The sequence below is a fragment of the Erinaceus europaeus genome, chromosome 1, assembly GCF_950295315.1.
Source record: "Erinaceus europaeus chromosome 1, mEriEur2.1, whole genome shotgun sequence".
Lineage (NCBI taxonomy): Eukaryota > Metazoa > Chordata > Mammalia > Eulipotyphla > Erinaceidae > Erinaceus > Erinaceus europaeus.
In genome coordinates, this window is record NC_080162.1 from 194,865,251 (window position 1) to 194,878,375 (window position 13,125).

General features: G+C 40.2%; 1 protein-coding gene across 2 annotated transcripts in view; it reads left to right on the forward strand.

Moving 5' to 3' along the window:
• Positions 1-13,125, forward strand: part of NSMAF (neutral sphingomyelinase activation associated factor) — a 68,254-nt gene that overhangs the window by 18,319 nt on the left and 36,810 nt on the right. For both annotated transcript variants that reach the window (XM_060200985.1, XM_060200981.1), the window contains exons 3-7: positions 5,189-5,267; positions 5,357-5,424; positions 5,504-5,540; positions 7,140-7,190; positions 12,665-12,736. In XM_060200985.1, coding sequence (XP_060056968.1) covers positions 5,189-5,267; positions 5,357-5,424; positions 5,504-5,540; positions 7,140-7,190; positions 12,665-12,736 — 307 coding nt within the window. The remainder of the gene's footprint in view (positions 1-5,188; positions 5,268-5,356; positions 5,425-5,503; positions 5,541-7,139; positions 7,191-12,664; positions 12,737-13,125) is intronic.

Below are 13,125 nucleotides of genomic sequence, written 5' to 3' on the forward strand. Positions count from 1 at the left end.
TATCACTTATATTTTTTTATTTCAAATTGTCAGGGCATATCTATTTCCTAAACATGCAACAAAATTAGACAGTTACTGTTCCTTGATATAGAACCATGCTAGTGTTTTGCTCATAGTCTCTTTCCTACTTCGGTACTCTTTCTGTTTCTCCCATAACCCTCTGTTCTATAGCACAACAATTTCTTGCTCCAAATAAAGCATTTATACGTAAAACACAAGCTGGGGGGGGGGGGTTCAGGCGGTAGCACCGCAGATTAAGCGCACATAGCACAAAGTGCAAGGACCAGCTCAGCGACTATGGTTCGAGCCCCCAGCTCCCCACCTGCAGGGGAGTCTCTTTACAAGCAGTAAAGCAGGTCTGCAGGTGTCTATCTTTCTCTCCCCCTCTCTGTCTTCCCCTCCTCTCTCCATTTCTCTCTGTCCTATCCAACAACAATAACAGCAACAACAACGACAAGACGATAAACAACAAGGACAACAAAGGAGAAAAAATAGCCTCTAGGAACAGGGGATTCATAGTGTAGGCACTGAGCCCCCAGCAATAACCCTGGAGGCAAAAAAACAAACAAACAAACAAAAAAAACACATAAGCTGGGACCTATTTGTTATTTGTAATTTCTAAGTTATTATTAGAGTGAAATGGTAAAACCTCATGGAAGTCAGTTTGATACCTAGCAGCACTGAGAAATAACCTTTCGACCTGGCAGTGCTCCTTACAGGAATATCTCAGTGACATACTAAAAGCAAGTAAATGAATATATGTATAAAGTTGTTTATTATGAAACTACTTACTACAGAAATGCAAATTAACCCCTTGATCCAGCAGTTCTACTTATAGGAATAAACTCAGAGAAATACTGGGAACTCAGAGAAATAAATGGTATATGCACAGATTATTAATTCTTGTAATAGCAAAATACTGGATGCAATCCAATAGGCAGCTTATGTAGTAAACTAGGGAATGTCCACATAACAGAGAACTATGCAGCTATAACAGTGAAACAAACAAGTTCTATATAAAAGTGTTCTCTGGCATGTTAAAGAAAAGAAAAAAAAAAGCAAGAGGCTGAATATTATGTCGTATATACTACCCTTCAAATGAGAGGGGGTTATCATTTAGTCTATTGTTTTTTTTTTTACATTACATACATTTTAGAATTCATAAACTAAAAAGTAATATAAGTGACTTGTCTAAACAGTAGAGAGAGGTGTCAGGAGAATAATAATAGAGAGATTAGACTTCCCTGATTGTTCTTCATTTAATAACTTTGTTTTTAGAATATCTTTGTATATATGTGTATGATAGAACTAAATTTCAAAAGAAGTCCATTTCAAAATCAAAAAGAAGATGAATTATAACTAATAAGATATATTAAGGAAAGGTGGGGGTTAGTTAATTGTGTGAAAAAGTTAGACAACTTCTTAACGGTATTTTAACTTTTTCTATGGAATAATAAGTCCTAAGTTGGGAAAGAATTGCAAACACATTATAAACTTTATTTAGGCAGTAAAATTTTTACTAATAAAATTAATATTGTTGTGATACTTTGTCAAAAACATTCACTTTGGGCTATAATGTTAGATCAATAAGTGGAAACCAAGACTGATATTTTCAATATAAAAACACAACTAGCAATGGAGTTAACTGACAATCTTTGTAATCTTTCACTTGAACTTATACGAACTCATACACATTTCTCCTAAGAGAAAGTATCTTCTAACGTTTTTCTCTGAAACGGCCTAGTAGCAGCAAGCCCAAGATCATGATCACTGAATGCCAGTGATGTGAGATCAAATTAACATAAAATGTCACTGGGTTTTGAAATAGAAAAATTTGAATGTTGTACATTTAAATTTGACTGTACATTTGATGACATCAAGGAATCAGACTTTTTTTTTTTTTGCCTCCAGGGTTATTGCTGGTGCTTGGTGCCGACACGACAAATCCAGTGCTCCTGGCGGCCATTTTTTTCCCATTGTTGTTGTTATTTTTGCTGCTGTTGCTGGATAGGACAGAAAGAAATTAAGAGAGGTGGGAAAGAGAGAGGAGGAGCAAAAGATAGACTCCTGCAGACCTGCTTCACTACTTGTGAAGTGACACCCCCCCCCCCCCCCCGTAGGTATATATTTGCACATGTCTTGGCCACCAGACTAAATGACAGTTGTCTATGGAGATGTTAGGCTAATGCACCTGATATCTTTATATATATTGTTTTTGTTGTTCTTAATTGAATTCATTCAGCTTTAGGTTCTGTGCAGTGCTTAGATTCACAGAAGAGATTCAATCCAAGTCACAGACTACCCAAACAATGCTCACTCGTCACGAAAAAAAACTCCCAGTGGGCTTTCCTATTTATCATGCGTGGCACTTCGCTTGTGTGTGCCGGTCCTTGCGCCTTGCACTATGTGCGCTTAGCCCAGTGCGCCACCGCCTAGCCCCGAATTAGGCTTGTTTAGGACATGCTGATGGCAGTTCATTTATTAAATGACCTATAGACAGTCAGGCTAAAAGTATCAGCAAGTGAAATGCATGATGTACTAGGGTTTCCTCTGTGACTCATGAGGATTTCTGGAGGGAAGGTTTACTACACAAAACAGGAAAGATAGTATGTCAACTACTGGAGAAACAAGGTGATCGATACTGCTACTTGTATTTGTTTAGAAATTAAAAGTACTGGGCGGGGCTAGATAGCATGAAGGTTATGCAAAGAGACTTTCATGCCTGAGGTTCCTAAGTTCTAGGTTCAGTCCGCCATACTGCCATAAGCCAGAGCTGAGCAGTGCTCTGTTAGAAAGAAAGAAAGAAAGAAAGAAAGAAAGAAAGAAAGAAAGAAAGAAAGAAAGAAAGAAAGAAAGAAAGAGAGAAAGAGAGAAAGAGAGAGAAAAAGAAAAAGGAAGAAAGAAAGAAAGAAAGAAAGAAAGAAAGAAAGAAAGAAAGAAAGAAAGAAAGAAAAAAGACATTAAAAGTACTTCACTGGGAGCTGGGTGCTGGCACACCCTGTTGCTTAGAGGCCTGTGTTCAAGCCTCCTCTCCCCACCCAAGGAGGGCAGGAGGGAACTTCATAATCAGTGAAGCAGGTCTTCAGGAGTCTCTGTCTTTTCCTCTCTATCTTCCCCTCATCCCCTCGCAATTTCTCTCTGTCCTATCCAATAAAATTTTAAAAAATAAAAAGGAGGGAGTCGGGTGGTAGCACAGCAGGTTAAGCACACATGGCCAAAAGCGCAAGGACCAGCCTAAGGATCCCGGTTCAAGCCCCCGGCTCCCCACCTGCAGGGGAGTCACTTCACAGGCGGTGAAGCAGGTCTGCAGGTGTCTATCTTTCTCTCTCCTCATCTCTGTCTTCCCCTCCTCTCTCCATTTCTCGCTGTCCTATCCAACAGTAACAATGACAGCAATAACAATAATAATAACTACAACAATAAAAAAACAAGGGCAACAAAAGGGAATAAATAAGTAAATTAATTAAAATAAATAAAAAGGAAAAAAAATGGCTGCTGGCAGCAGTGACTTCATGGTGTAGACTTCAGGCCCCAGCAAAAACCCTGGTGGAGATAAAAAAAAAAGTGCCTAGCTATTACTACGGCAGTTTCATTGTTACCAAGAGTATTACACATTTTACTAAAGAATTATGCAATGATCCTACTCTGGTTAAGGTGTTCTTTTCCTCAAAGGTGCCCTTGTGCCATGACCGAAATATTTTTATTACCATTATGAAATGGAGAAGCCATTCTGCATATGCCTTTGAATTCCTTCCCCACTTTGCCACCTCGTCCCCCACCACCAGAAGGAAGAAACACTTCACCCCAGTAAATCAGCTGCATTTTCTCTTAAGATTTTTTTATGCTCTGCACACTCTGGACCTCACACGCAGATGTTGACTCCCCTTTGCCAGGAGCATCTGCATGTGATGCTTTTATCTCACCCCATCCCACCCAACCCCACCCCATTGATATTTCTTACGTAATGTTCTAGATACTATAGAATTTAATTTGTCAGATTCAATATGAGCTAAAATTTTGTTACCTGTCTTTTAATAACGCAGATTTTTGTCAGATCAAATAAAGAACAATGTGTGTTCTGTAAAAAAAAAAAAAAAAAGAGTATGACTAGTAGACTAGCATGAAATAAATGATGATATAAAACAAACAACTTCAAGAATATTTTGAGGGGGAAAAAATTGGAAATTCAATCATTACCGTCAGCATGCTGAGTACTCACTTCAAATCTTTTCAGTAACTATACATATATTGAGCAAGACTCAAAGCTAAAGTAAATATTTTCCTGCTTTTAATTTTTTTTAATTTATTTACTGTTGGGTAGAGACAGAAATCGAGAGGGGAGGGCAGATAAAGGAAGAGAGACAGAGAGATACCTGCAGCCCTGCTTCACCACTTGTGAAGTTTTCTTCCTGCAGCTGGGACCAGGGGCTTGAACCTGGGTCCTCACACACTGTAATGTGTGCACTTAACCAGATACACCACTGCCTGGCCCCCATGAGTATTTTCTGTCCATAAAAGAGTAGGGAATGTTAGTCTGGTGGTGGTGGTGGTGGGGGGTGTTCTCAGACTATAAAATTGTCAATCAGATTAAACTGTAGAGGTACATATCTAAGTCTAACAAGTTAAAACTTTGAATCAACAAAAATCAGTTTTTCAGTTTTTCCTTTCAGATAGTTGTGAGATTCAGCAGAGGTAAATAAATAAATAAATAAATAAGTGTGTTGGATAGTGCTCAAGAAATGGGTCCATAATTTTGTTAGCCTCCAGATGACAGAGAAGGAAAATTATTTTGTTTCTGTGCCCCTCTTTAATTTAATTGTTGTACTTTTAATTGATGCTTTTGTTGTCTACTTTCTAGTTAAAATATATCCTGGGGCTGGGGAGACAGCATAATGTTTACACAAAAAGACTCTCATGCCTGAGGTTCCAAGGTCCCAGGTTCCAGCCCCAGCATAAGCCAGAGCTGAGCAGTGTTCTGGTGTTTTCTGTGCCTTTCTCTCTGTGTCTCTCTCGTTAAAATAAAATAAATTGAAGCACTTTTTAAAAAACAAAATACTTTTAAAAATAATTTTAAGAAATAAAATACATTGTGATTGTGTGATTGTGTGTGTGTGTGTGTGTATGTGTGTGTATGTGCATGACTTTTGTTAAGTGCTTTGGCAGTAACCCATTGTATTTTGATCCCTAGGAAAGTCAGAGGTTCCTTTAAAATATGCTCAAAATCAGTTATTTTTGAGCCAGATGCAATATCTGAACCCATCATTAAGGTAAATGCATTTAAAGTGTTGATATATATTTTCTTCCTTTTATCTTTACCTTTAAAACTAAGCTATGTCTCTCAATTCTTTTTATCCAGATTCCACTGAGAGACTGTATAAAAATTGGGAGACATGGAGAAAATGGAGCCAGCAGACACTTTGTAAAGTATGTCACTGTCATTGGTTGTTGAATTTTATATCTACCAAAAAGTTGTATTATTTAATGACTCTTGTCTACATTTTAGGACAAAATCTGGGTGGATTTCCCTCATTTTCTGTCAGGTAAGGAGTCCTTAGAAATTACTTTTCACGTAGTTTCTGTGACCAGGGAGGTAAAACAGAGACTAGAGCATGGGACTTAGAGGCATGAAGTTTGATCCCCGGCATTGCATTTGGCAGAGTAGTACTCTCCTTTTTTTTTTTTTATAATATATATAACTTTTTTTTCTTTCATTGCCCTTGTTATTGTTACTGATGTCATCGTTGTTGCATCAGACAGAGAAAAATGGAAAGAGGAGGGGAAGCCAGAAAAGAGGAGCGAAAGATAGAATCCAGCCGGATTCACGCCACGTGCGCTTAACCGGCTGCTACCGCCCGACCCTCATACTCTCCTTTTCTGTCAGTCCACCTAACCATATCTACCTAACTGTGCCTCTCTCTTGCACGCACGCTCGAGAGAATTGCCCATGGCACATGCAGTGCTGGGTATTGAACTCCAGACCTGGCAGCATGCAAGTCTGGTGCTTTATCCACTGCACACTGACTTCACATTTTTTAACTGACATAAATGAGAAGAGTTTAGAAATGCAATTTTTGGGAGTCAGGTGGTAGCGCAGCAAGTTAAGCACTCGCAAAGCACAAGTTTTGGCGTAAGGATCCCGGTTCAAGCCCCCGCTCCCCACCTGCAGGGGAGTCACTTCCCAGGCAGTGAAGCAGGTCTGCAGGTGTCTATCTTTCTCCCTCTCTGTTTTCCCTTCCTCTTTCCATTTCTCTCTGTCCTGTCTAACGACGACATCAGTAAAAGCAACAATAATAACTACGACAACAATAAAAAAAAAGACAACAAGGATAACAAAAGGGAAAATAAATATTAAAAAAAACTTTTAAATGCATCTTTTGTGTTTACTGTTTTTTTTATTTGGCTATAGTATTTCAAAAATATGACACTTAGAAAAGGTAATCATAGGGCCAGGCAGTGGCACACCTGATTAAGTGCACAAGGACCCAGGTTCAAGCCCCTGGTCCCCACCGGAAAGTTTCATGAATGGTGAATCAGGGCTGCAGGTCTCTCTCTGTCTCTTTCCCTCTCTATCTCCCCAGTCCCCTCTCGATTTCTTTATGTCTCTACCCAATAATTAATCAAAAGAAAAAAAAAAAAAGAAAAGGTAATCATTATATACCAAATGTTATTTTACTATCAGAATTTAAAGACCATTCTAGCATTAATGCAGATGCTTTTGAAAGTAGTGATTGGGAGTCAGGTGGTAGTGCAGGGGGTTAAGCACACGTGGCGCAAAGGGCAAGGACTGGTTAAGGATCCCAGTTCGTGCCCCTGCTCCCAACCTCCCCACCTGCAGGGGAGTCACTTAACAGGTGGTGAAGCAGGTCTGCAGGTGTCTGTCTTTCCCCCTCTCTGTCTTCCCCTCCTCTCTACATTTCTGTGTCCTATCTAACAACAATGACATCAATAACAACAATAATAACTACAACAATAAAAAACAAGGGCAACAAAAGGGGAAATAAATAAATAAATATAAAAAATTTTAAAAAGAAAGTAGTGATTATGTAGTAATCATTTAAAGCAGATTTGTAATATCGTAATATTATATTTACTTAAAACTCCAAAGTTTTTATATTACAAGTATCTATTTTCTGTCTAAGGTGTATTTCATTAAAGAACACAACATCATCGCACCATATAAAATAGAAAGGGTAAGTAAAACTCTCAGTTCACTCCCAGGAATTTATATAATAATTCAAACTATAGAATTTTGTGACTCTGTAAATATCTTGAATCAAATATAATAACTGCATATTTAAAAGCTTGTTACATGAAAGAAATAACAGAATTACCTAAAGGAACCACAGATTTAAAAAAAATTATTAGTGATTTAATCATGATTAACAAGATTGAAAGTTAATAGGGGATACAATTCCACACAGTTCCCACCACCAGAGTTCCGTATCCCATCCCCTTTTATTAGAAGCTTCCCTAGTCTTCATCCCTCTGGACCAGAGACCAAAATTCTTTATGGGGCACAGAGGGTGGGAGGTCTGGCTTCTGTAATTGCTTCTCTACTGAACATGGATGTTGGCAGGTTGACCCATCCCCCTAGACGGTTTTGTCTTTCCCTAGTGGGGTAGGGCTCTGAAAAGGTGAGGAACCACAGATTTTAATTTTAGATATCTCATTTAACTTTTGACTTGGAGAAAAATGTCAATGTGAAGAGAAGAAGCTGTAATGATTACATTAGAAACTGAAAGCAAATTATGCATCATTTGACAACATTATTTATTATTACTGATAATTACTTTTTAATGTTGAGCAATATTTATGTATAATATAAAAATCTTGTTTGATAGTTCAACAATAATATATAAACACTCTTAATTGGATAGAAACTTTGAGTAGACCTGAATCCATTATCTTGTTTTCCAGGGCTTACGTAAACAGAGATTATACAATCAGCCATTCTGCTCTTCATTTAATTTGGGGGATATTAACTTAAAGAGTATCTGATTTTTTTTTTTGATTATGTAATTTCTTTTTTTTATTTTTTTATTTTTATTTTTATTTTTTATTAAAGAAAGGATTAATTAACAAAACCATAGGGTAGGAGGGGTACAACTCCACACAATTCCCACTGCCCAATCTCCATATCCCACCCCCTCCCCCGATAGCTTTCCCATTCTCTAAGAGTATCTGATTTTTAAGGAGAGAGATATACAATTTCAGCTAAGAAAGTTTATCTAGGAACAAGGCTGTGCTTCTGATAAAGACATCTCTGTAAATTAAATACCTTTCTGGGAAAATAATCCCCCAGGCTGAATCTCACTCAGTCTCAGTCACAGGTCTGCCTGTGGTTTCTCAGCGAGCAGCTTTGTGGGAGCTATAAAGTACACGCAGTGACCTGTCTGCTGTAGGTACAGGAAACACAGCCTGTGTGAGCTTGGCAGAACCTGCAAGTTCTGAGATTGAGCTGGTCTCAGGCGATGTTGCTGATGTCTGGGGCAGGATAGTTTCTTACTGCCTCACATTACAGCCCAGGACCACTAATCAACGACTACAGTGTTCTCTCCAGCCACGCACACGCACACGCACGCAAACCTAAATTGAGCACAACTGCCTGGGGTGCTCTTCCAAAGGCTCTCAGGATACTCAGTTGAAGTTGAAAACATAAAGAAAATAAGAGTAAGGTTGGTTAGACAATGAAATGTTCTTTTGTTGGCAGTGTGAATGAGAACCCCAAAGGATCCTTCAATTTAAAAGGGTTGTGCTGATAATGAGAGACAGCATAATAGGAAGCCCAACCTTCCTTTTTCCTCACAGAGATACTAATTCAACAAAATGCATAGGCCTAAAAATAAATAAGTAAATAAATAAAAAGCATACTGGTGTAGGGAACATAACGTTTACACAAAGAGACTCTCATACCTGAGGTTCCAAAGTTCCAGGTTCAATCCCCTGAATCATCATAAGCCAGAGCTGAGCAGTGCTCTGGTTAAAAAAAAAAAAAAATGCATGGACCAAATATCTTTATGAAAAATATGGAAACTTTAAGAGATTACTGAATGTGATCTTTCTCTCTCTCTTTCTCTCTCTCTCTCTGTGTCTCTCTCCCTCCCTCTCTCCCTCCATCCCTCCTTTCCTCCTTCCCTTTCTAAGGGAGCATAAAGTCAGTTGCACCCAATCTAGTAGGAAAAATTTATGACAACTTCTCACACTGGTCCTTACCACTAGCACAGAACCATGTCACTAGCAGGACATTCTTAGCTTCCTGAATTCTCCAACGTCTCCATGGAGAAGGGAGAAAAAGATTAAATTTTCTGTCCTTTGTTGTGAGCTTTGGGGGCATTGCCCAGAGGAGTGCCTTCTGTCTCACCTGCCTCAGAGAGCCACCGGGGCCTGACATCCTCCACATGCCAGGAAACCCACTGGAATGAGAAGGAAGCACTGTGCCGCGCTTCCCAATGACCTGACCTGCCACACAGCAGACAGAGGCCAATACAACTCAGCAGACTCTTCCTCGGGGGCAAGAGAAGAGCGGAACTTGTGTCCCGTGGTGCAGCTTTCCCAGGGAACTGTTGGAGGGACTGGTTGCAGAGCACCCGGCCCACTCTGGATAGTCTAGAGCAGCTCCAGGGAATGCGCAGTGGAACCAATCCACCACGCCAGAGGAAATAAAGAGATCAGGAGTGCCCCCACTCCCATCCCACCACCACCACCACCAAGTCCTTCCAGGTTTATAATCTATAGGCGTATGTCCAGAGACGAGCACATCTACAGGAATGAGTCAAGGGGCATTCGAGTCTCTAGCTGAGCTAAGATCTTTTCCTTGTTTGCAGCCTGTCCATAAAGACCTAGAGAGGAACCTCTTTTTTTTTTTTTTAATACATGAGTAGATACCAGCACAGAAACAGGGAACACAACTCAATTGAAGTAACAAGTTAGAAAGTAAGATTAGGGGAATCGGGGGACAGCACAGCAGGTTAAGTGCAGGTGGCGCGAAGTGCAAGGACTGCAGTGCAAGGAGCAGTGTATGGATTCCGGTTTGAGCCTCCAGCTCCCCACCTCCAGGGGAGTCAGCAGGTCTGCAGGTGTCTATCTTTTTCTCCCTCTTTCTGTCTTCCCCTCCTCTCTCCTTTCCTCTCTGTCCTATCTAACAATGACAGCATCGATAACAACAACAACAATAATTACAATAACAATAAAAAACATCAAGGGCAACAAATGGGAAAAATAATTTAAAAAAAAAGAAAGTAAGGGGAGTCAGCAGGTTAAGCTCAGGTGGCACAAAGTGTAAGGATCCCAGTTCGAGCCCCCGGCTCCCCACCTGCAGGGGAGTCACTTCACAGGTGGTGAATCAGGTCTGCCGGTGTCTGTCTTTCTCTCCCCCTCTGTCTTCCCCTCCTCTCTCAATTTCTCTCTGTCCTATCCAGCAACAACAACAATAATAACTACAACAATAAAACAAGGACAACAAAAGGGAATAAATAAATAAAAGATTAGAAAGAAGTGGACGTCTATAAATTATCTGACACAGGATTAAAAATAGACACCATGGGGCCAGGCAGTTCACCAGTCCTGGTGAACACACAGATCACAGAGCGTAAGGACCCAGGTTCAAGCTCCTGGTCCCCACTTACAGGCAGGAAGCCTCACAAGCTGCAGAGCAGTGCTACAGGTGTCTTTCTGCCTCCCATCTTTCCTCCACTTTACTCTCAGATTTATTTCTGCCTCTATCCAATAAGTAAATAAAGTTTCCAAAAGAAAAAGAGAAAAAATCATAAATGTGCTGTTGAGTGAGCCAAAGAAAGCAATGTATGAATCAAATGAGAATTGCAACAAAGAGAAAAACATAAAGGACCCCAGCACATTTTGGAAATAATGGAAGAATATTATAACTAAAGTAAAATTTTTTTTCCCAGAGAGTTAATAGAAGGCTTGATCAAGGAGATAAAAATAATTGACAGACTCAAGGATATGTCCACAGGAGGAGCCACTAGCCCAGCCAGACCTTGTAGACTCAAGGATATGTCATTTAACTAAGTTGCAGACAGTTGTTGTCAGATAGTTGTTGCAACTCAAATACAATTATACGTACCCACATCCCACCCAGAAGGGCAACGTGCCGATTATTATTAATCTATCAGCCCACAGGCTGATTTCACCCAGAAGCATCCTCAAAACACTAGTTCCTACTTTCATGCCTGTTCCAGTGGCTACTATTGAAAAGAAACACGTATGTTGGCAAAGATGTAGAGAAAACTGCTCTTGCTCTTTTTCGACTGGTGGAAATGTACACTAGCGCACCCTCTACGGAAAACAAACGGGAGATGTCTCAGAAACCTTGCAGTAGACTATACCGTGTAACCCGGCAGTGTTCTGCTACTACGCAGACTCGCAACTAAGTGGATGAATGTGCAAATACATATCACATATAAGCATATGAAACAAACACAGGCAGAAATAAAGGGAGAAATTGACAGCAACACAATAAAATACCCTCCTTTGAATAGTGGGTAGGCAAGCCGGCAGAGAAATCAATTAGTATCATCAAAAACTGAAGCAACATTATCACCCTAGCGGACAAATACAAAATATTCCTCCCAACAGCAGCAGAACGCATGGTCTTCTGAAGACACATGGAACAGTGATCCGGGATGTGGTGAGCTGGGTAGAGTCTCAGACTTGCACATGTGAGGTCCTGCATTCCAACCCAGGCACTGCATATACAGACTGATGCTATACTTCTCTCTCCTCTCTGTCTCTCTCTCTCTCTAACTACAAGTCAATGAAGAGATCTTAAAGGGGGAATAAAAGGCATGTGGAATATTCTTTAGAATATTCACTTATTATTATTTTTACTGGAGCGCTGCTCAGCTCTGGCTTCTAGTGCTGGACATTGAACCTGGGACCGTGGAGCCTCAGGCTGAAACTTTTTGCGTAACTTTTATGCTATCTGCCCAGCTAAAATAAATCACACACTAGGTCAGCTAACAAATGTTAACAGATTTAAGATGATTGAAACTGTCCCATGTGTCTTTCCTGCCAAAATGAAACGAACCTAGAAATGCATAATAAAAGGAAAACCCACAGGTATGTTGAAATTAAGCAGTAAGTCAAGAAGGAAATGTTTTTAACAGCTTGAGATAAATAGATACAAGATGACAGTATACCAAAATATACAGGAAGTGACAAAAGTAGTAAAGAGTTATTTATTACAATAAAAGCCTCATTACAGAAAGAGAAAGATGTCAAATTTAAAACCTAATTGCACATTTCTACAAACTAGGAGAAGAACAGCAAACCAGGATCGCCAGGGAGATAGCATAGTGGTTAGCAAAAGACTCGCATGCCTGAGACTGCCAGTCTGAACAGTGCTCTGGTCAAACAAACAAACTAAACAGCAAACTAAACTCACCAAAGTTAAACAGAAGAATGGAGATACTACATAGAGCAGAAAAACCAATAGCCTCTGTTTCCTTAGAATGCCCATTTCTGGATGGAGTGGTGAGGAGGACACACTAGACCAGACAAGATGTCTGCAGAATTTAATGTGTGTGTGTGTGTGTGTGTGTGTGTGTGTGTGTGTGTGTGTCTGATGTTCTTCAGGTGAAATGATTTGTCATGCTTCATTGCTTCATCGCTTCCTTTGTTTTGACTGATCTCCTTTTTTCGTTAGGGAAACATTGAGTATGTCTTTGAATTGGATGTTTCTGGGAAAGTGGAAGATGTTGTGGAAACATTGCTGCAGGTAAGTTTTTTTATGTTTTATTTATTTATTGTTGGATAGACACAGAAAGGAATTAAAAGGGAAGTGGGAGACAGGGAGAGAGAGACAGACAGACAGACAGAGAGACACCTGCAGCCCTGCTTCACCTCTCATGAAGCTTTTCCCCTGCAGGTGAGGACCAGGGGCTTGAACCTGGATCCTTGCGTATGGTAATGTGTGCCCTTAACCAGGTGCGCCACCACTGCCTGACCCCACCCCAGGTAAATTTTTACCTTACTCGGACCATCACTGGGTAGAAAGTTCAAAGAAACTAAGGGAGGGAGTGGGTGGTAGTACAGTGGGTTAAGCGCACATGGCACAAAGTGTGAGGACCGGCTGGCTCAAGGATCCCAGTTCAAGGCCCCAGCTCC